At 43.5% G+C, this 21,478-nt stretch overlaps 1 protein-coding gene across 1 annotated transcript in view; it reads right to left on the reverse strand.

The window, feature by feature from the left end:
- The window catches only part of hcrtr2 (hypocretin (orexin) receptor 2), a gene marked incomplete at both ends in the record, with an annotated part of 55,368 nt that overhangs the window by 17,971 nt on the left and 15,919 nt on the right, over window positions 1-21,478 (reverse strand). The window contains 3 exons of the mRNA XM_084322034.1: window positions 1,900-2,015; window positions 11,197-11,443; window positions 15,178-15,344. Of these exons, the coding sequence (XP_084178160.1) occupies window positions 1,900-2,015; window positions 11,197-11,443; window positions 15,178-15,344 (530 nt within the window). The remainder of the gene's footprint in view (window positions 1-1,899; window positions 2,016-11,196; window positions 11,444-15,177; window positions 15,345-21,478) is intronic.

The raw sequence follows: 21,478 nt of genomic DNA on the forward strand, positions 1-21,478 counted from the left end.
CCTAAAATACCTCCAAAAGTACCCCAAAGTATACCCCAAAATACCCCAAAATACCCCCAAAGTACCCTAAAATACCCCCAAATACCCCAAAATATGCCAAAGTACCAGAAAATACTCCAAAGTGCCCCACATCACATTGTAGTCTAGTCTGTCTTCAAACTTCCACTCCTCTCGAAACTTTCTTTTTTGTCTGAGAAAGGCGCGGTGGGTTTTCTTTTTAGCGGCAGGCTTACTCCTTCCATATGGTTCCACTTCCACATATTTGTAATTGTAACCCATTTAATAATAATAATATTTACATTTATATATTTAATTACCGCATATATATATATATATATATATATATATATATATATATATATATATATATATGTATATATATTTATAGGGCAACCAACCTTTTTACACTGCCATACACTGAGGCATCAGGGCATGTATACTTGCCCAGATGCTTGATCTACTCGCTGTACGTTAACTTTTTTTGCACATAGCACTGGTGCTACAGTACAGAGGTTGATAGTTTTGTAGCACAGGCCAAAGTCTTGTAGCACAAGTATAAAACGTGTTATATTTGTAACAGTCACAAATGTGCAGTTGTATTTGTGTTATTTAGTTGCAGTGCCATGTTTGCCATGTCATTTTCATGCTGACAAGTTGACGTCACACAGCCAGACACGTTACGTGTAAGGAATTATGGGATTTGGTGTTGGATGTATGGACTCTACTAGGGGTGGGAATCACCAGTTTCATCACGATACGATACGATATCGATTCTTTGGACAACGATACGATATTTGCCGATATCTGCCACGATACGATACGATGCAGGTGCCTGCAATCGATACGAGACGATATCATAAGCCCATTTAACACAATCAGTAACATTTAGATCAACTCAAAAAAGGTAACGAAAATATAATTTGAAAAAAATTTATTTAGCTCTTCCAGACATTTAAATGAAAAAACAATCTATTGTTTTTAATACAAATAGACAAATATACAAAATGTTCACTGTAAAGTGCCACGTTTTGATATATTGAGCTTTAAACTTCAAGTAATTTTTTTTGGAACTCACAACACGCAACCTAAAAACCCCTTCCTCTCCCAAACCGTTTCTACAATTGTTTTATGTTGCTTGATGATCATGAATTCATTTATTATTATAATTTTTTTTATATTTGAATATCAACATTATCTGTCCATCCTCAGTAATCCTCAGTTTACTATAATATACTCCTGACTTCATCGTCTTTCCAAACGCGCACACACACAGAGAAAGGGATAGTGCCCCCCCGCCCTTTCCCTTTCCCCAGTCCACACTTTCTGATGTTCTGAGGCTCTGCCTCTGATCAGGATTAGCTTGTTAGCTTACGCTAACGTAACGTTAATTTCGGGCGATGTGGGCATAAAGGAATGGCAACGATGCCAAGCATGTTCGATGCATTTGACCCGTTGTGAGAAAAAAACCCACCACAGACTTATTTCGGGTCGCAAAATAGGCGGACTGCTCTGTAGCCCTGCTCTGTAGTCCTGCTCTGCTTAATGCCAGCAGACAGCACGGACTGGGCGGATATGACTCGCCGAGTTGCCACGGGATTTTCAAAATAAGAGTATCGATATGAACCGAACGTTGCTAGCTGTCGGAGCCATAGATATTATAGCTGGAGCTGCGCTTGGGGCGGAAATGAGACCCGCCACAGGATTTTCAAAATAAGAGTATCGATATGAACTATTTTGTTACACGCCAGGTGGCGGGCAGACCTCTCATTGTTACTCGCCAAACCTTAAATCTGCCAGCCATTGGCGCTTGGCGGGTACTTATTTTGTTCCCTGGCATGAACTAACAAGATTTCTCGTGGCTGGCACTCAAAGTGTTAAAGGTCAACTTACATTGCGCACCTGTTGGCGCCACAACTTGCGGCAGATCTGGATGTACGCCAGGACCATGAGGACGAGCGGTGCCAGGTATGTGACGATGAAGAAGCAGCTGTGATAGACCTTGGGGTACATTTCCGCTGTGGAGGAGAGAAGGAGACAGACCCGTTCTTTTTCAAACGCACATCTTCGGAGACGAGTTAAGACAGAGGAAGAAAAGACGACAAGAACTACTAACGCTTTTCCACTGCATGGTACCTACTCGACTAGTCGACTCTACTCTACTCGGCATTTTCGGTTTTCCATTACCAAAGTACCTGGTACCAGGTATTTTTTGGGTACTTTTTGGGTACTTTTTTAGTCCCTGCTCTGTCGAGGTTCCAAGCGGGTAGAAGTGGTACCAGAAAAGTCACGTGAAACACTGCAGGAGACCACTGATTAGTCAGAAGAGAGATGCGTCACACGTTGGAGAGTCTGCACAAAAGCAGAAAGCCACCATCTTTAATGCCTCGCATAGGATTCATTTCATTCAGGATTTGTTTGCAGCAGGAACAAGTGCAATAAACAAAAAAGGATGGATTCACTGTGTATTCTGCCTCATTTATTGATGAAACAAAACCAACATCAACCCAATTTACCACCGAGCGGAGAGTTTAGTGTCACAAAAAGATAGCTGATTTGTTAAGGTGAGTAACGTAATGACAGGATCTCTTCAGGGGGACTATTGTGTGTGACTGACGTGAGCAAGAGAAACATAAACCCTGCTCGCGTTTTCCTTAATGCCAAGCAAGCAGTGCAAAAATGCTTCCGCATTCGTCACCGCACGCCAGTGCGGTAAAGCGCCCTTCTTTTCAGACAAATGCTACCGTGCGTGCACCGGCGGCGGCGTGCTCGCTCAGGTGCGTGCGTGCGCCGGCGTGCTCGCGCGAGGTGCCCGCGCATGCGCATGAGATCCCGCCTTGGTTCGACACGAGCGGAGCTCAATATATATAAGTCACCGCCCCTTATTCAGTATCTAGAAATAGCTCAATTGGCAAGGCCACATGGCTGTGGATCCTATGGCTCGTTTGCTGGCGAGTTCGAATCCCATCGAAAATATTTTTTAACGTGATTTTTTTTTAACGTGTATTCTTTCGCCGGTTAAGGTTAGGCATGGTTAAGGTTAAGGTTAAGGTTAGGCATTGTTTCGGAGTTGGTTAAGGTTAGAACGGTTAAGTTTAGGCGCTGTTAAGGAGCTGGTTAAGGTTAGAGTTTGTCAAAGAGAATGGCAATATAATTTCTATGGTTAAGGTTAGGCATGGTTAAGGTTAAGGTTAAGGTTAGGCATTGTTTCGGAGTTGGTTAAGGTTAGAACGGTTAAGTTTAGGCGCTGTTAAGGAGCTGGTTAAGGTTAGAGTTTGTCAAAGAGAATGGCAATAGACAGCCTATTTCCGCGCGACCTGGGCGCTGGGCGGCGGAAAATGAAAGGCGCATTACTGCACGCCACTACGGTAAATTTTTGCACTGCTTGCTTGGCATAAAGCTACACGCACCCTGCTCAGTGAAATTTAAATGATCTCATCATTTTAACAGCTTGAATGGGGGAAAAAATGGAAGGAACACAGCATGCAAGTGGCACCTGTGAAAACCATTCGTACGGCATAAAGACGGTGGGCCACTACACCGTGAAATAGCGCCTCGATGAAGGTGCCATAATGATCTCAAATAGATTTTCTAAAATCTGACGACTTGAACCAGGAAATTGGCAGTAGCCTGTAGGACTTCCTGTCTTCCTGAGGGGAGCTATTACATTTAGAAGTTCAGACATCGATAGGGCGACTCCACTACTCCTCCTTCACAAAGGATGACGGCTCTGAGTGGATCTAAATGTGGCAGATTTAGGATCATACAGTTTAAAATATAGAATAGAGCATATACAGTATCATGCCTGTCAGTTTTTCAAAGATGGATGACAAATAAAAAGCTCTGCTGCCATAATTGTGGTAATAGAGGCTCACTACGCCATCTGCCATGGGACTGGCCAGCTGTAAAAATATTCTGGGCAGGAGCAATATCAATGATGTCAGAATTGGGTCTGGATGATGTGATTCTGTGGTACCATGCTATACATGAAGCATAAAGGTAACGACTGCTGATATTCTATTCTACAGTATGTTCTTCAAGTACCTGGGGGTCCACATCTCAGAGGACCTGACATGGTCAACACACATAGACACAGTAGTAAAGAAGGCGAAACAGCGTCTCTACCACCTGACTGGGGCTGTACGTTAACTTTTTTTGCACATAGCACTGGTGCTACAGAGGTTGATAGTTTTGTAGCACAGGCCAAAATCTTGTAGCACAAGTATAAAACGTGTTATATTTGTAACAGTCACAAATGTGCCTATTGTATTTGTGTTATTTAGTTGCAGTGCCATGTTTGGCTGTCATTTAGTATATCGCCATGTGTTATTATTACTATGATACTCTCATATGCTATTTTCAATTAATATCATAAACAACATAAGGAATATTAGCATAATTTTGAGTGGACTGAAGGAATGAGTCAGCGTTAATAGTTTTAAATGCAAATAATTTATTGAAACATAGAAGTGGGGTCGGTTGGGACACACACACACACACACACACAATGGGGGACCCTGATGTAAACAAGACAAACGTCTTTCTCTGGTCTGCATCCCCTTAACAATTGTGTGTATTGAGCCGTACTGTACCCATTCTGCAATCTGTTAAATAAAGTTTTAATTCATTCATTCACACACACTGTTTCAACTCACCACCCCGCATCATATTGTAGTCTAGTCTGTCTTCAAACTTTCACTCCTCTCGAAACTTGTTTATATTTGAATATCATCATTATCTGTCCATCCTCAGTTTACTATAATATACTCCTGCCCTGAGTCCTGACTAGTGACTTCATCGTCTTTCCAAACGCACGCACACACACAGGGAAGGGGAGAGAGTGCCCCCCCATTTCCCTTTCCACACTGTGTCTGCTGGCTCTGCGCCTCTGATCAGGATTAGCTTGTTAGCTTGCTAACGTTGTAGTGATTGTAATGGTACATAAACGTTAATTTCGGGCGATGTGCGCATAAAGGAATGGCGACGGTGCAAAGCATGTAGATGCATTTGACCCGTTGCGAGAAAGAAAAAACACCACAGACTTATTTCGGGACGTGTAGGCGCACTGCTGTGTTAACGCAGCAGTGCGCACCAACCGACCAACGCGCTGCTCTGCTAGCAGAAGCACGGATAGGGCGGATACGACTCGTCGAGTTGTCACAAGAGTTTTTTCAAAATAAGAGTATCATATGCACCTGAACGTTGCTAGCTTTCGGAGCCTAGCTGGAGCTGCGCGTGGGCAGAAATGAGACCCGCTACAGGATTTTCAAAATAAGAGTATCTATATGAACCGAATCCCTATCGCACCAGTGCTACTGAAGTAAATCCATCCATCGCACAGACAGCTGTTGCTGTAGCACGTGCGATATATATGTCGCACTGTACACCCCTCTTCAGAGTATCGGGAAAGATACTCCAGTCCTTCTACTCAGGAGCTGTAGAGAGCATCCTGACCGGAAACATCACTGCCTGGTATGGAAACAGCACGGCACAGGACAAGAAGGCCCTACAGAGAGTGGTGCGCTCAGCCGAGCGTACCACGGGTATTGCACTACCCCCCCTGCAGGTCCTATACAACAAGAGGTGCAAATCCAGAGCCTGCAGGATAATGAAAGACCCTCACCACCCCAATAACAGCCTGTTTCAGCTGCTGAGGTCAGGCAGACGCCTGCGAACCCCAGCTACTAGGACAGAGCGGCTTAGGCTCAGCTTCTTCCCCCAGGCCATCAGAGCCATGAACAATGAACATTGAGTGCTCAGAACATTGAACTGTCCACACACAAGCACACATGAACACACACACGACACGCACACTGTGCACGCTCACACACGAGCAGCCACTTAACACTTTAACATGAGCGGGCACACACTCATGTCGCACACACGCACACTTATGGCCAAAGGAAAGGACACTTTAAATTAGAATAACAGGAACAGTGTATTGCACTACCAAAGCTAACTAGCATGTCCCACATGCTCTGTAAATAACTATGTACAGATACCGAGATGTCACTCCATGTTACCTGTTACCTGTTACTGCACAATGTTGTTTTCTTCTTTTGATTCTATTATATGTACCACTGTATTGCACATCGTTGCGGGCAAGACCACCCGCATTTCATTGTATACCTGTATGCCGTGACAATTAAAACTCTTGACTTGACTTGACTTGACTCTTGACTTGTAGAGCATGGCATAGGGTGACCCCCCCCCCCCATTTGTAGTGGTCTTGTGGTCTTGTGTTTCGTGTTTCAGAGATTCTTTTTTGTATACTCTGAAAGACCCCGCTGGTCTTATCTGATCACGGTCTTATCTGATCACCTGTTCGACCCGTGAGATATAAACACGATTTTCACGTCAATATTTGTAAGAGAAAAATGGTTGGCATACAGTACGTTTGTATGTGGCTGGTGTGAGCTGCATAGTGTAGTTTTATTACATTTAGATGTCCATCGAAAGCCCTGGGTCTCTTTCTTAGGACTACAATGATTTCATGACAGCTTTCCTGTCCATGCATCAAAATCGTTTTCTGGTGCAATGCACAGACATTTTTATAAGCTCATATTTAGCTAATAACACTTAAAATCATTGGTAAACAAACGTAGTGCTGAAAATATACACTTTGACTGCTGTTTTGATAGGGTTAGGGTCTTTACTCGTGGCTATATTTGAAAAAGAAACACAACATCACTTAACTCAATCTGCGCCGTCCATGTATATACATGTTTTCTCAACAACCGTTGAACACCAATCACGTTATTTGGTCCGATTTTAATATTCTATTCAGTGTCACAGACCTGTATGTTGCCGTTAAAAGGCATACTGGGACCCTGAGGGTGCACTACCGGCCAGATCCTGCTAGGTGGCAGTATCGAGAGTGCAGTGAACCCTGTTCCAGACCGTGTGTTACATTTAAACCCCTCCCGGCGGAGAATCTTTGTCCAGGCAAGCCTAGCCGTTCACCCGATCACATTGAAACGTGTCCAGGACACTCAATGCATGTGTTGTGCCGGATTATGTCGTGGACCAGATGGACATCAATACTGGAAATCGCGATCAGACAATTGGAATATTATTTTTGGAATAACCCCGATCAAAGGTAAGGACTATCTGACGTCAATTCCACCTTGATCCTGCAATGATTTCATATCGATCTAGCTGATCAGCGTGTGTGCCGTTACTGGCGATCAAAGCATCAGAAACTAGGGGGGGGGGGGCGACAGTGGCTCAGGAGGTAGAGCAGTCGTCTGGCAATCCGGAGGCTCCCGGTTCGATTCCCGCTCCTCCCGGGCAGCATGTCGATGTGTCCTTGAGCAAGACACTTAACCCCTAATTGCTCCTGATGAGCAGGTTGGCACCTGGCATGGTAGCCTCCGCCTTCGGTGTGTGAATAGTAGCATGTCCAGGGATGAAACGCCAATGCTTTTAGCAAAATTCACGTAGCGCCCTATAATTCTGTTTTTCAGGAATTAGCCTAGATCACTCTGAAATTATTAGGGCTGACCCCTATTAGTCGAATAGTCGACTAATCGATCGAAATGAGCCGTAGTCGACTGCCAACCTTAGTTGAATGCAAAAAAATATATATATATATTATAATTTTCTTTTTTGTTATCATTCTTTCCAAAAGAAAAGAGGCCTAGAAGCGTGGCTAACGCTAATGGCACTCATACCAGAGGCTAACTGCCTAAGAAAACAGGCACAGAGGCACTGAAAGAGGATTTCACCCATCTAATGAACACACTAGACTAGACAAATATCAAGATGTATCCATCAGTGGACCAATTGCATGCTTTCGCAGGACAAGAAGCCTTCCGTCGACTCCTTCAGACATTAAGCACCCCCACAGCCCAAATGGAATGATGAAAAAAATTATAATAATAATAATAAAAAAAATATTTCATAGTCGACTAATAGTCGACTATCGGCTAATTTAGTCTACTACAAGTCGACTATACAAATCCTTAGTCGGGGACAGAAATTATACAATATTCACCACGGGATAACGCGCGAACGTATACATGAAAACATTTATTATTTTTTGCATGTTCGACGGAAGATACTGACTGTCAAATGACCATAGTATTGTCTCCATAGCTATAATATAGAATATAGATATAGCTCTACAAACAACACCCCTATCTTTAAAGCGTGGCCCAGCTAGAACGGGATAAGGGTAATGGCTGGCAGTGAATGAGTAAATACGGACTGTATTGATCTGTTAGTGATGTGAAATACACAGCTTGTTGAAAGCTTGCTGGCTACTGTTTGCATAGCAGCAACTAGGCAGATTACGTCATCATTGCAGGTACATTTGCTAGCGATTTCAGTGATCGGCATTTTTGCAAGATTGAAAGTTTGACCTTAGTTAAAGTTTTCGTTGTTACAATGCCCTCATTTCAATGTTTGGCCCTCAGTCAAAACTCAATTAGTCCCAATAGATCAGATCACTACATGTATGGGATGATGGGTAGCTTAGTAGGGAGAGTGGGGCAAGTTGACTCAGCTACTGTTGTATTTACTCACTCTGTTTGGTGGGTGGAATACAATTGTTTTGACGAGGCAATGTCGCATGATGATTAACACATGACGTATTATACACGTAATACACTTTATTTGTCTGGTTTTATATTGTTTAGTTACCTTTTAAGAACAAAGAATAAATAAGGCTATTTTGAAAATGATAATGCACCTACATCAGATTTAAACTTGAAAAAGTCAATTGTTCTATTAACCCCCCGATGGGTCAGGTTATGCCTTGACCCTCGTCAACTTACCCCTGCATTCTTATCATTTCAATGGATAGGAAGCATCCTGAAATAGAGGTAGATGTTTTTGTTTTACTTCTGTCGTTTTAGTCTGGACCAGGCCTTATACTATTACCCTGCCCATACCTGTACCCAACCCCCCGTCCCCCCCCCTCCCCCCATGCTGCTATGACGCCTGAATTTCCCCCAAGGGGATCAATAAAGGAATATCTTATCTCATTACCGAGGGCTTTGTGCAGGAACAAACCCAAATATTTCGAAAAACCAGGGCCCTGTTTCATGTACGTGGTTCAACTAAGTCGATCAAGATGTCCATTATCCAGCTTCAGTTAACCCGATGTTCGAAGCCGGGATTTTCCTGTTTCACAAAGGTGGATTCAGTCTCGTTAACTCAAGCCAGACTTGCGAGTCAGGCTAAATGCGCGCGGCCGTTTTAGGTGAAAAGCCAGCACGTATCGATGGCAGAGACCCTGATTCTCAACGGCATTGATTGATTAATTGATTTAAGACTTTATTGACAGATTGCAATACGGCTCAATCGCCTCGCCGACAAGTTAAATGCGTTATCTATAGGCTAATTCTAAGTCCCTCATTACCTCAATCAATCAGATTATATTTCTTTAAACTTGCCTGCTGGATTGAATAATCAAATGAGATCTTGCTAGCGAAAAGAATTAGTTAACTGTTATACAGAATTACGATACGGCCCTCTTGCCCATTGATTGATGTATAGTCAATCTTTAACTTAACTCCAATGTGGTCTAACGGGTTGTTCTTTTGACTTTCACACGGACGACCGGGGTTCAAGACCCTAGTCGTCTCCTTGTTTTTGCAATATAGGAATAATTCAATTTGGTGCACGTTGAGAGCTATATAAAGAATGACATGCTCAATGCATGTAGATTTATAATATTTTAACTTAAAACCAGGCTACTTTGGCGTATAATCATTAATATTATATTCAAAAAAATCATATTGGAAACACCGGGATTTGAACCCGGGTCGCAAGGTTTGCAGGCTTGAGCACTACCGCTGGGCCACTGTGCCAGATGGGATAAATTCATTGTTTATACATTAATGAACGAGAGACCCGTGTTTAGAATATTCCTTATTTTGAATGAAGTTTTATTTCTTTATCCTCATTCATTCATGTGACGTCAACGGCTCATTCAATTTCTCAAATCCGTCAAACAGCGCATCTCATCAGACATCTTAATCCCAGTTACAATTAAAATAACCACATTTTTGTGTACATCGCACGAGCGAGCGCCACCGTCGCCACGGTATATAACGTGCATTATTTAGGACAAAGTGAATTTAATATCAGCATTTTGGGTCTATTTTATATTTCAAAAGCCCCCTCTGGAAGAATGGAGCACAAAAACGTAATTCAGAATGGTATAATGCAGATCGTAGACTGTGGGAATAGTTTCAGGAAACGAGCTGTCACTTCTTTGCGGGGGCGTGGCTCTGCGTGATCGGGCTAACTTGAACTTGAACTCTGCTTTCGAGCAGGCTCAAACTTTTGGATCTGTTGGCATGGTGATCTGGAAAATCCACGTACATGAAACCGGAAAGTCCGGCTAACCCAGTTATCCAGCTAAAGTTATCCGGCTAACTCAGTTATCCAGGTACATGGAACGGGGCCCAGGTCGCTAGACATCAACATTGTTTCCTTGACAACAACACTGAAGTGTGTCGATGTCAAGATTCTATTGACCAGGCAACCCCCTTTAGAATGCCAGTGGTCCCGTTCAGGGGCGTAGCTGTAGATTCTGGGCCACATGAAAGAATGTATTAGTCGGCCCCTAGTGAATGCGAGCGCACGGCGTAACCGCGCGAGAGAATTTTTTTTTTGTGGTCATTTATTTGTTGATGAAAACGCATAATATGGTTTTTACCTATACATTCGGATCAGCAGTTCTTCAGCACCTGCACTGTTGGTGGGTGAGCCTAGTAAAGGATGTCGCATTGCGTTCATCTTCAATGAATGGACCAATGCAATAGTCTACCAAAGCCCCCCCCCCTCTCTCTCTATATTTCTCACACACACACACACACACGCACGCACGCACGCACGCACGCACGCACGCACGCACGCACGCACGCACGCACGCACGCACACACACACACACACACACACACACACACACACACACACACACACACACACACACACACACACACACACACACACACACACACACACACACACACACACTTCAGAAACAAACATAGTATCAATGAGAGCATCAATAATACACCTGAGTGATGTCTAGTAAAAAAAAAATAATAATAATTTGCCCCTGGAATCATCCTAAGCTCCCCCCCCCCCCAGCTACGGCCCTGGTCCCGTTATCAGCCACACGACTCGTTTACTTTCAGTGACTAAAAAACCTTCGTGAGATTAGGAAGGAACCTTGGGACGAACCTCCCCAGTGCTCGTCGCACACGGTGAACAGGCTGGTCTTGTTGGTGAGCTCCGGCGGCAGCAGACTCCGACACTCCATCACGACGGCCTGAGGGATCATGATGACACAGGACACCGCCCAGATCACCACGATGCACCGGCGGGCTCGCTTGGCCGTGCTCTTGAACATCAACGGGTGGCAGATTGCATACCAGCGGTCCTGGGCGATGCAGCTCAGCGTGAGGACCGACGCGGACACTGAAATAGCCTAGAAAATAAGAGGAAAAATCTTGAGTTTTTACACTCGGATGAGGTTTATAATTCCAGCATTTATAATAATAATAATAATAATAATTTAGGACCTGCTCCGAGGTCATCATTTGGCACACATGCGAACCATGCATACAATGCGTATCTGCGATTAACCCATCCCGTCGTCCTTCCCCCCCAAGGGCAGCCGGGAGCAGACAGGCGCCACGTGAGCCGCGCCAGGGGACCAATCCAAGTGCTCCTGTCCGTCTTCGTCAAGGACGCCACAGCGTTAGCGATCTTGTTGTTGTGCATGTTTTTCCATTGGGTTTATCTTATCGGGGGGGAAACCCTTGCGAGCACGGGGAGAACATGCAAACTCCACACAGAAAGGCCTGGGAGATACCCCACCTGGGTAACTGGCATCATGGAAACCTGGTCCCCAAGCGGGATTCGAACCCTGGACCTTCTTGCTGTGAGGCGACAGTGTTAACCACTACACCACCGTGCCGCCTATTTCTAGTCTGGACTATAGAAGCGGAACCTCATTTGGGTGTAAGAGCTCACACACAAACATACTATGGCCTCGTAAAATCACAGCCTCATTCATTGCCAATGGAGCAGCCCCAGATTTGACATCCCAGTGAGAGAGGGTTGCCACGAGCTAGCTTTGGCTAACAGGGGAGGCTTTTTGGATAATAGCTAGGCCGCAACAACCACCGAGCGGGCCGACAAGAGAGATCATTAGAATAATGAATTTAGTTTCTTCAAAGACTTTTCAAGGACCTTTCAGAACTGTGTTTCCACCTTGTACAGAGTATGTTTGAGAATAACACCAGGAGAGGTATCCTGCTTCCAGTGTCTCGTTAATTGTTTTTGAGACGAATGCATCCACGGGGTAGGAGAGAGGGTATCAGAGGGTCAGTACGATATGAAAGAGCTAAACACAACGCAGAAAACTTCACGGAACCACAGGTGACGAGGTGATACTAGCTGATTATCAAAGAATCCAACACCGCTTTCTAGTCTTGCACAAGGACCAAACAGCATGGGTATGGGTGGGTTAATTTTCCATTGATGGGGATTTGATTGGCTGTTTTTAAATAAATTGCGGCCGCAGGATTAATAACGTTAACGTTAGTTCGGCCAGAGAAACAAATATACTAATTAAAATGGTTGGACCTGCGAGATTTGTACTTTGTAGGTCTGCATTTTAAATGTAAGGAGTCAAAAGTATGTTTTTTTCCTCTGAAATGTAATTGAGTAAAAGTAAAAGTAAAATCTGCGTTTCCACGCGCCTCCGTGATTATACATGTGCAGGGTGTAGTGAGATGTGTATTGGAATACTGTGTGTCGGCCTCCGTTGATGAAGGGGCGAGACATGGCAAATACACACAGCTGCCAGGTGGAAAACTCTATCTGAGTTGGGCTTGTCGGGTTTACTCTCGATATATTTGTTGCCCCACTGTCACCTACCCCCCCCCCCCACACATACCCACTATAGTGTCAAAGGGATTGATCAAGGGAGACGGGGTAGACGGGATGCGTGTAGCTTTTCTCCAACGCGTCCGTGTTTCCGGGTTCCCGTTTTGCGCTCTGATTGGCCAGGTCATGTGACATGTGCGCCAATCGTGGGACGGTTCTGCGCCTATTTCCGGGTCGAACAGCCTGCAAACTACCTAACGCCTAGTTTATCACTGGTTAAGCTTAGGCGACTCTTTCGCAGTTGGTTGAGGTTAGAGTTTGGAATCAGGGCAGGCGTTCTATCGCCATGCTCTAAGACAAACTCTAACCTTTAACCAACTTCGAAAGAGCGCCTAAGCTTAACCAGTGTAAAAACTTGCGGTCCCACGATTGGGCGTACATGTCACATGACCTGGCCAATCAGAGACGCGGAAACACGAACACGTTGGAGAAAGGCTTCAAGCAGACGGGATCCCTTTCCGGTATAACCTGATCACCTGGTCACCTGACCCCACCCCTTTCCTGTCCTGTATAAATATCAACGTATTCTGTGATTCTAGGCACTCATTACGGGACCCCCTCGGCCAGGGGCTCGTTGAGTCCCGTCTAAGACAATTCTCCTATTGACCTAAACAATTATTAGTTTTATAGTTTTTTTTATTTTTATTATAGTTAATTATTTCCACCAGAGCCAAAAGAGGTCCACAGTTAAAACAATAAACGAAATAAAATGGGTACACACATAATCTCACACACATCCAAAAAAACAGTTCTGCACACATTAATTTAGTTTGACAGTTATTGAGAGTAAATTAGTTTGAATATGGCCACCAGTAGGGCTGACCCCGATTAGTAAAATAGTCGACTAATCGATCGAAAGGAGCCGTAGTCGACTGCCAACCTCTTAGTCGAATGCAAAAAATATATATATATTATAATTTACAAAAATATAAAAAAAATTATCATTCTTTCCAAAAGAAAATAGGCCTAGAAGCATGGCTAACGCTAATGGCATGCATACCAGAGGCTAACTGCCTAAGAAAACAGGCACAGAGGCACTGAAAGAGGATTTCACCCATCTAATGAACACACTAGACTAGACAAGATGTATCCATCAGTGGACCAATTGCATGCTTTCGCAGAGAACAAGAAGCCTTCCGTCGACTCCTTCAGACATTAAGCACCCCCCACAGCCCAAATGGAATGATAAAAAAAAATATATATATATATTTTGTTTCATATATATATTTTTTCCCATAGTTGACTAATCGGCTCATTTTGGCGACTATACAAATCCTTAGTCGGGGACAGCCCTAGCCACCAGTGATGTCATCGGGGACATTGAGTTATTGCGTTGTGTTAATTACAGAACCGTGAAATTATGTAGATGAAAAAATAGCAACACCTTGTCTTATAGGGACTGCTACGTTATCTGAATCCGGTCGTTAAAGGATTCGCAAGGAGTAGGGAGATCCCCCGAGGTTCCTGGACAAATTCCCTCCAATCAGGTCGCTGACATCAAGGCCACCTAATCGGCTGATCAAACCCTGTCTCCTGAGCCTTTCAATTCAGCCATGCAGTGTCTGGTGCCAGGTGTATGGCAGCCATTGAGCCTGCATAGCCGAAGGTTGGGTGCTACACAGAACACAGTGGTGGTGAAGGAGGCAATTTCCACCCTACATTGTAAAGCGCTTTGAGTGTCTAGAAAAGCGCTATATAAATGCAATGATCATTCATTTCATTGAGCTGTAATTAAGGATCCAAGGTCCCCAATGACATCACTGGTGGTGGGCATATTCAGACTAATTTACTCTCAACTGTCAAACTAAATGAATATGTGCGAAACAGTTTTTGGATGTGTGTGTGAGATTATAAATCAGCATTGTTTTTAGTTTTTTTGGTGAAGTGTCCCTTTAATGTCAAATCAAGATAGCGATAAGGCAGAACTGACAGGTGTCTGAGTCATCCTCTTACCTGTAGATAAGGCAGAACTGACAGGTGTCTGAGTCATCCTCTTACCTGTAGATAAGGCAGAACTGACAGGTGTCTGAGTCATCCTCTGACCTGTAGATAAGGCAGAACTGACAGGTGTCTGAGTCATCCTCTTACCTGTAGATAAGGCAGAACTGACAGGTGTCTGAGTCATCCTCTTACCTGTAGATAAGGCAGAACTGACAGGTGTCTGAGTCATCCTCTTACCTGTAGATAAGGCAGAACTGACAGGTGTCTGAGTCATCCTCTGACCTGTAGATAAGGCAGAACTGACAGGTGTCTGAATCATCCTCTTACCTGTAGATAAGGCAGAACTTTGCACAGCATGTTTCCCAAGAACCAAGTCTCTGTGATGTTGACCACCAGACTCGCAGGCAGACAGGTGATGGTCACCAAGACGTCGGCGAAGGAAAGGTTCACTATGAAGTAGTTGGTCACGGTGCGCATGTGGCGATTCTTCCACACTGCAAAGCAAACTGAAAGTAGGGCACAATCAATCACAGATCGCCTGCTCATTAAAGGAAAATGTCAGCAAACCTTTCAACAGGATCGGTTGTCATTCCTCTGGCCGGTGTGTCCATTGAGCAGTGTGTCACACTGCTGCAGAGAGCCTTGAATACCCAGCCTGAATTACATCCTGACATTCACTCCAGGGCTAGGGATGCACCGAATGGGAAATTCTTGGCCGAAACCGATACCGAAAATAGGAAACAGTTGGCCGAAAACCGAATGCCGAAAGGCCGAAAATGATTCATAGAATAGAATTTTTTTTTTTACCAATGTTGTTCAGCTACCTGATTATGGAAAAATATATGATTATGGCAAAACTTAACTTAAATAATAAATAATCACTATTATGGGTCCATAAAACATTTATTCAGCACTTCTGAATGCATACAGTTAGGCCTGCCACGATAACACATTTTGCTGGGCGATTAATTGCCCCCGAAAATATCGCGATAAGCGATATTATTGCGACCGGTTAGAGAATTTTTTTGAGAAATGTATTTCCCAAAACTTTTATTTTGAAGCCCACCGACCGGACCGGAAGTATTGTTGTGATTATCCTAGCCGACAACTTGTCTCGTCCGGTTGTGTTTTTTAGTTTTAACGTTAGCTACTAACGTTAGATGCAGCTACTACAGGCAATCAACGATGAGGAGGAAGCGTCAAAGCAGTATATAATAGAATAGCTGTGGTGCGTAGGCACTGCAGCACGACTCGAAAACGACCCGTTATAATAAATTAATTCATGTTTAACTTGTCCCCGTCTCCAGTGCTTTGACTAGCCCCACCCGTTCATTGTAAACAATGATGCATGTAATTGTATTAACGTTATTCTGTGTTATTCTAACGTTACACTACAAATAACGCTACTTGGTTAAAAGGAGCAACACTATTGAGAAATGTATTAAGCTATATGTGGCGTTGCTACTGCCCCACGGAGCTCCCGTGCTGTGCTCTGTAGTAACGCCAGCGGCCAACCCACACGGAGAGAGACTGCAAGGGGCACTGGTTCCGCCTCATTAAAACAAACGCGCAAATAGCAATTAATCGCGCCCGTCAAAATCATTGCATTCATTTTAATTATCGCGGCAATTAATCGATTTATTGCTTATCGCGGCAGGCCTACATACAGTACATTAATTCCAAGTCAAGTGGCGGACATCTGTGCTCTACTGAGCGCACCTTTCTAGTCCGCAGATGAATGTGCTCTCTTGACTTTGGCACAGTAGACGCGCGACGTGTATTCTCGAGAATGATAATAATAATAATGCTCTTCAGATTATATTATCAACAACAGACAGCGTCAATGTGAGAAACACAATCCCCCCCCTCTTAACACTTTAATCGCCGAAAACGCTGGGCAGCGTCTTTCCCCGCCATGCTCATTCTGCCGAAGACGCTGGGCAGCGTCTTTGATATCAATATTTCAAAAATCTGTGATCGAAATCATATTTCTCCCCCGGAGACATGATATGTACTGTTGAGCCCCTCTCAACTCTCCAACGGTTCAAGAGCGCCATCTGGTGGCCGATCGGCGGATCGCCCAAACAGGAAGTGATGCGGATGAAGTGGTGCTCACCCATATTTCGTCCGGGCACTCGCTATCGTTGACACAATGGATAGCGATCCGTTACCAATAACTCGATAAACAACATGATTTGGACGTATATACTATTATACAACCTGGAAATGGATCGGATATTTCTACATCCCATAATAGGAATATTTCAGTTCCACGCTCATCGTCCAACGGCGCGAGGAAGATACGGTAATATCCAGCGTTATTTTTCAATGTGTTCGATACTAACTGCTCTAATGATCATATCACCCACACTAGATGAATGATATAACGTTGGCCACGGAATTATAAACGACCCCCCGCCCATCCGGTCAACATCAGATCATACTTAGTAACTCCTAGAAGCACGTCCAGTTGACATTTTTTATCTCGCACAGATTCCTATCAAACTGTATCTGATCATCAATATAATGCATTTAGGGCTATAAATCAATTTCTGGAGAAAGCTGCAGAAAACGATAAAAACATACTTATACTTTAGACCGTATTTTAGTATGAATATGTGAATGAAAAAGTATAACGTTTCTACACCCTGAACAATAGATATAGGACGTTGAATGGGCCATAGTAATGTCAATTTAGCAATACAATTTAAAAAGTTATAGCCCTGCAAAGAAGGGGAACTTCTCCATGTTAAATAGGGCTGGCGAGGGATGGTAAATTATGAATTTAACCCTGGCGATCAAAGTGTTAAGTTAACCGCAACGGGCATATAGTAAATAAGGATATAAAGCATGTTAAAGACGCATTTATTGGACGCGTTGCGCGCTGAGTTTACATAGAAACAGCGCGACACATAGAAACAGAGCGCATGTAATGACTGAAGCCACGTTTTGATGACATCATCACAACAACATGCGTTAGGTTACAGGTTGTTTCTGTTTCTGTGATATATTTTCGGTGAAAAAACACTTTTGGCCGAAAGCCGAAAGGCCATTTTTGGTCATTTTCGGCCGAAAACTTTCGGTGGCCGAAATTTCGGTGCATCCCTATCCAGGGCTGTACGTTAACCTTTTCTGCACATAGTACTGGTGCTTCAAGTTGATAGTTTTGTAGGACAGTCCAAAAACATGTAGCACAAGTATAAGATGTCTGTAAAATATCTAAAAACAACCACAAGTAGTGCAGTTCATCACTTATAGGTGTGTGACTGGCAAAGTCAAGTCAAGTCAAGAGTTTTATTTGTCACGGCATACAAGTATACAATGACAATGCGGGTGGTCTTGCCCGCAACGATGTGCATAAATAATACAATAGTAGTAACATATAATAGAATCCAATAAAACGACATTGTGCAATAAAACAAGTAAACAGAGTAGGGCATATCGATATATGTACATAATTTATTTACAGAGCATAGTAGGACATGCTAGGTCCTGTGTTAGTGCAAAACACTGTTAGCTACGGATGAGGCACTGGGTCTTTCTGTACATGCTATTTTATACAATCTCGGTTATACTATACTATTCCTAAGATCGAGGTTTACCTGAACACATTAGATATAATAGTATAGTAATGTAATATATAATATATAGATAGAGAGAGAGAGAGAGAGAGAGAGAGAGAGAGAGAGAGAGAGAGAGAGAGAGAGAGAGAGAGAGAGAGAGAGAGAGAGAGAGAGAGAGAGATACAGAGATATAGACAGAGAGAGAGACATTTATAATAATAATAATTATTATTAAATAGAATAATTTTCTATAGGCTTGCCGTGGTAGTCAGTGATACTGGTGTCATTCTGTGTTCAGGCATCCATACTTATTGAAAAAATGCTCATATCCAACTTCCAGAGCATTTATGAGTCATTCTAAATCCCTTTGCTCTCCGCCCACGGGTCCAAAAAGCCCCGGCGACTTCAGAGAGTTTGACCTTTCCTTAGTGGCCATAAGTGTGGGCAACACAGGACACACAAAATCCAAATCTTAACAAAGAAAATGTCTTTATTTGCCCATAATGTAAATTAATCTTCAAATAGTAGTCAAATAGTTCCCAGTAGAGGTCGACTGATAGTGGATTATTAAAGGCTAATATAATATACTGTAACTTGGAGCAGGAGAAAGCTCATAGCCGATTGATCTGCCACTATAACAATATATAATCATTTGTTATCACCATATTTATTTATTTAGACAAATTTAAGAAACAAGAAAGAATTACAATGAATTCAATACAGCTATATATTTTATTTGAACTTGGATGTATTCAATATCTATTAAAATCTACGTGAATGATTTAAGTTGCACTTAATATATGGGGGAATGATACTGCAGCATTAAAACTTTTTCTCTCTCTCTCTCTCTCTCTCTCTCTCTCTCTCTCTCTCTCTCTCTCTCTCTCTCTCTCTCTCTCTCTCTCTCTCTCTCTCTCTCTCTCTCTCTCTCTCTCTCTCTCTCTCTCTCTCTCTGTGTCTCTCTCTTTCCACCACTAGCCCTCCCACCTCGGCTCTCAAGCCCACCCACCTAAAAATAGCTGAAGCCGGTGGTGATAAGTATGATAAATAACTTGTAACATGAGTAAAACAGGGTAACTTTAGAGATGTGGTTTCTTTTCTTTTCCTGCCTGCCTTGTCCCTATCGTGGACAAGATGATAGTGCTGTGTTATACACACGTTTTTTAACTATTTTGTAGGTATTGTCCTGCATTTGATGGTGTAAATTGTAGGGAGAATAAAGTGAAAGCGTGTTGGAGGAGAGGACTTAGGCTACGTTTAGACGGAGAGAGTCTGAACAGAAACCGCAAAAGTCGTCTTACGGTGGTCTCACTTTGAATTTTGCGTTTAGACTAGCGTTTTGGGATGGAATTCTGCGTGCAGACGACGCTGTAACGACTCGAGACGACTGAGCCCCACTGTCACACGATTGCCGCATATGTCACATGACGTGCTGTGAAGACCCGCCCTACTCTGCCTCTGATTCGCAGACTGTGGGTGGGGAATGTGATTGGACCAAAGCAGAGTCACTCACAGACAGTGGGTCCAGTACTGAATGAATGAATGAAAACTTTATTTAACAGATTGCAGAATGGGTACAATACAGTACGGCTCAATACATACAATTGTTAATGGGATGCAGACCTGAGAAAGACGTTTGTCTTGTTTCCATCAGGGTCCCCCATTTTCAATTCATATAGACATTTATGACATACACAACATACATCACATTTATGGCATTTGGACATATAGGTATTTAGTACTGATACATTTGTGACATAGGCGGTATTCAAATATACAGTACTGTTACCCCTAGATCCTGACAAGAGTATATACATATGATGGGGAGGGGACTGTACATTAGGAGGGGGTGGGTGGGTGGGAGGGAAATATACATACGGCGGGGAGGGAATATATACATGCGGTGGGGAGGAGACTGTCTATTAGGAGGTGGTGGGGGTTTTGGGCATTTACGGTGGCCAGTTTCGAATTGCAGCCTCCTACTAATAGTTGTGATAGCCGCGGGACAGATTCTTGTGTATTTAAAAGTACTGCCAATGTAGCCTTCAGGTGATCGCCATGGATAGAATCAGACATGCTTTGTTTACGCTTCAAGGCTACTGGCGCATGCCTGTGATGTAAGCAGTACACGCGACGAGAGCCTTGACAACCCTTTCGTCATCGTTTTATGCGGTTTGACAGTTTAGATTCAAGTTTCAAGTTTCTTTAATAGTTGTCATACAGAAGTACAGAATACTTTTATACAAAATGCTTCTTACTAGCGCAAAGGTTTATCGTTTCTAGGAATTCCACCCTGGAAGGTAGTCTCACTTTTTTGCGGTTTCCCCCCGTAAAAAACGCCGTTTCCGTATAAACGGAAGGCACATCCGAAAAAATATTTTTGCAGATTCACCTGCTATGTGAAAGGTACCCCATCCCTAGGGTGCGTGCCAGAGCCGTTGAGCGCCCCTCTTACAGTGTGAGGTTCTCCGACTCCAGTGTCCCCTCCGGGGGTTTGACTTACGGCGCAAGCCCCCCGTCGTTGCTTGCTCCCGTCATTCGGTGAGCAGCTGTGACTGGTGGTCGGGTGGTTTTCACCGGCATTTCCTTCTCCCAGCCTCCGCCGTTCGTATGAGAGTGTGGTACTCATAGATATTATATAGAACACTAGATAGCTTAAGGCGGAGTCACCAGCGTCACTGAACCGCCGCCATCTTGTGAGGGTCAGCCTTGAGTGAGAGTGAGTGAGCTGCACAGACAAAAATACTCATAACTCGCTGAAATATTGACGGATTTACAAACGGGTTGGTTTGCTATAAACATCAAATATGTAGTTATGATACTGCATACTTATAAAAAAAAATTTAAAGATGTTTTTTTTTACAAACCGCTTGAATCATAGCCACGTTAATAATGCTTGTAATAAACCAAACCGTTTGTAAATCCGTCAATATTTCAGCGAGTTATGAGTATTTTTGTCTGTGCAGCTCACTCACTCTCACTCAAGGCTGACCCCCGCAAGATGGCGGCGGTTTAGTGACGTCGCTCTCCATTGGCCGGCAGCGCGGGCAAGCTATCTAGTGTTC

Source organism: Notolepis coatsorum, assembly GCF_963971535.1.
Source record: "Notolepis coatsorum genome assembly, chromosome: 9".
NCBI classification, from domain to species: domain Eukaryota; kingdom Metazoa; phylum Chordata; class Actinopteri; order Aulopiformes; family Paralepididae; genus Notolepis; species Notolepis coatsorum.